At 51.6% G+C, this 2128-nt stretch overlaps 1 protein-coding gene across 1 annotated transcript; it reads right to left on the bottom strand.

Annotated features, from left to right (window-relative positions):
• Positions 1–771: 771 nt before the first annotated feature.
• On the bottom strand, positions 772–1509 carry POSPLADRAFT_1042068 (hypothetical protein). Its single transcript, XM_024478029.1, has one exon. The coding sequence runs from the start codon at positions 1485–1487 to the stop codon at positions 849–851; it is 639 nt and encodes a 212-aa protein (XP_024332707.1). The 5' UTR covers positions 1488–1509; the 3' UTR covers positions 772–848.
• Positions 1510–2128: the final 619 nt, after the last annotated feature.

Raw genomic sequence — 2128 nt, 5'->3', positions numbered from 1 at the left:
TAATTGCATGTTCGGCCCCTGCTTCTGAATTTCCTGCCAAAGAGGAAGATAAATTCGCATTCTTCAAGGACATCCACACCGAGCATAGTCGTCCCTCCAGTCTTTACCAGTCAAGCGCGGGATCAAAACGGCGATCAAGAGAACTTGTTAGCAGCAGCAGCAGCAGCAGCAGCGACGAGGAGCAGGAAGAGCCTCCTGAGAAGAGACTCAAACTCAGGATTACCAAGGCCAATCGTCTTCGCGGCCTGCCGGAAGAAACCTTGTCATCCATCGATGGGAACGAGGTGACCGAGGACGAATACGAGACAGAGGATTCGAGTGCCTCAAGCTAGGTGAAGGTGATTTGCCCCGGTATATGCACTGCTATGAATGGACACATTCGAAACATTTATTATGGTTCGATTTAGCTTTCTTGTTTTCGCGCTGTACCCGGTTCCGTCTCACTATGCAAATGCTTTCTATAAGAATTGTCATCTGGAGCTGTCGTTCAGCTGATAAGCCGTGGTAATGTTACGTTGGAGTCATATGGCAGTAGCGTCTGTGGTAGACATGTTGTAGTGAACGGGCAACGGGCAACGAGGAAGCGATTTTAGTAGCAAGGTCGTGGAAGTCTGGAAGGTACAAACGCACAAAGGTACGAGCAACCGGTGCGGAAGTCGTAGTTTCCTACTGTTGAATCATTTCTCGGTGTATTGACGGGTGATTGGTGGACCTTACGTGAAGCGAGATATGGCGGTTGAAATGAAGCGAAACCCCCCGCGCTAGCGGTAATGATAGGGAATATGAGGATAGTAGAACCTCAATCGCGATAATATAACATGTATATGGCTGTCTACGATCTCAAATAATTACTGCTCCGTGACTCTCTCGAAGAACTGTTTCAATGTACCCGACAACACCTCAGGTAGCGCCTCAACATCTCGCAAGACGACATAGTACTCGAAAGGAAAGCTATCCAGATACCGTTCGACGTGGAGATCCAGGCGGCCATCTATGTTCTTGTATGCGACTTGATTCATCGAGAGAATGGAATTCTGGTTGGCATTGCCGCTGTCAGAGGAACTCCGCGCATGCAGAGAGTCCAAGATGATGAACACGACCATGACCCGTTCTTCTTCCGCCTTCCTCAGGACAGTACGGAGCTTCTCGTGATCTTGGCACATGCCGTCTGAGATGATGATCTCAAGTTGCCACAGATCTGCGGCAGTGGCAGAGCTCATAGATCGTCTTTCTCTAGCCTGCTCTAGCAACCGAAGGCTCGTCTCCACGAGCGAAAGCACCTGCGTAGCCTTCTGGTCGAACTGGAATGCGCTCACGATTCGCATGCCTGCCTGGTCTGTGAAAGGTCCGCTGTCGAAGCCATGAAGAACATCGACTGACTCGCCGAACTTGGCTATGGCGACGTCGCCCACTTCCAGCCGGCTCAGAGCCTTTGATACAAGGGCGAGTGTTTCGTATGCCAGGTGAACGGAATGAGACTCTGCCATAGATCTGGAGTCATCGAGAGCGATAAGAACTTGGTATTCCCGCTGACTTGGCCTAGTGCGACGTAACCAAATCTTGTCCTTCGTGAATTCGCTCGCGATGTACGGGATGATTTTCTTCATGTTCAGCCTTTTTCCGGTGCGATAGTCACCCTTGAGCCTCGTCGCCAGCGTGGGTTCCAAAATGAGTCGGAGTTGTTCGCATAACGCGTACGACAGGTCATGGGTCAAGGATTCATAGAGACGCCAGATGTCCCCAGCGCCTTCCACAGGATGCCCGCTTGCTTGCCAATCGCGCAACCGGATCTCTACCTCACTCGAGAGCTCTTCCAAGGTCTCCGACGAGTTCGGCATGGGGATTACTGGAGTCGGCTGACTGCCGAGTGTTCCGGGGATTTGAGACCGAACTTCGCTTGCTGTCAAAGCGCTCTCTGTGTCGTCATTCAACCTTTGGGAAGTGCGTTCGCCTTGCAGTGTGGACTCTGGATTTCTGCGTAACGGCTGCGGATCGGAAGATTCATGGTCTTCTTCGTCCATGGGCATCGGCTCTTCTGACTGAGCGGTCTCGTCGACGAACTTCAGCTCCTCTAGCTTGACAGATTTCTCGTTCATGGCTGGCCCAAGCGCCTGCAACTCATCCGATT

This window comes from Postia placenta (genome assembly GCF_002117355.1).
Source record: "Postia placenta MAD-698-R-SB12 unplaced genomic scaffold POSPLAscaffold_179, whole genome shotgun sequence".
Lineage (NCBI taxonomy): Eukaryota > Fungi > Basidiomycota > Agaricomycetes > Polyporales > Adustoporiaceae > Rhodonia > Rhodonia placenta.
This window is presented reverse-complemented; position numbering and strand designations above follow the sequence as displayed.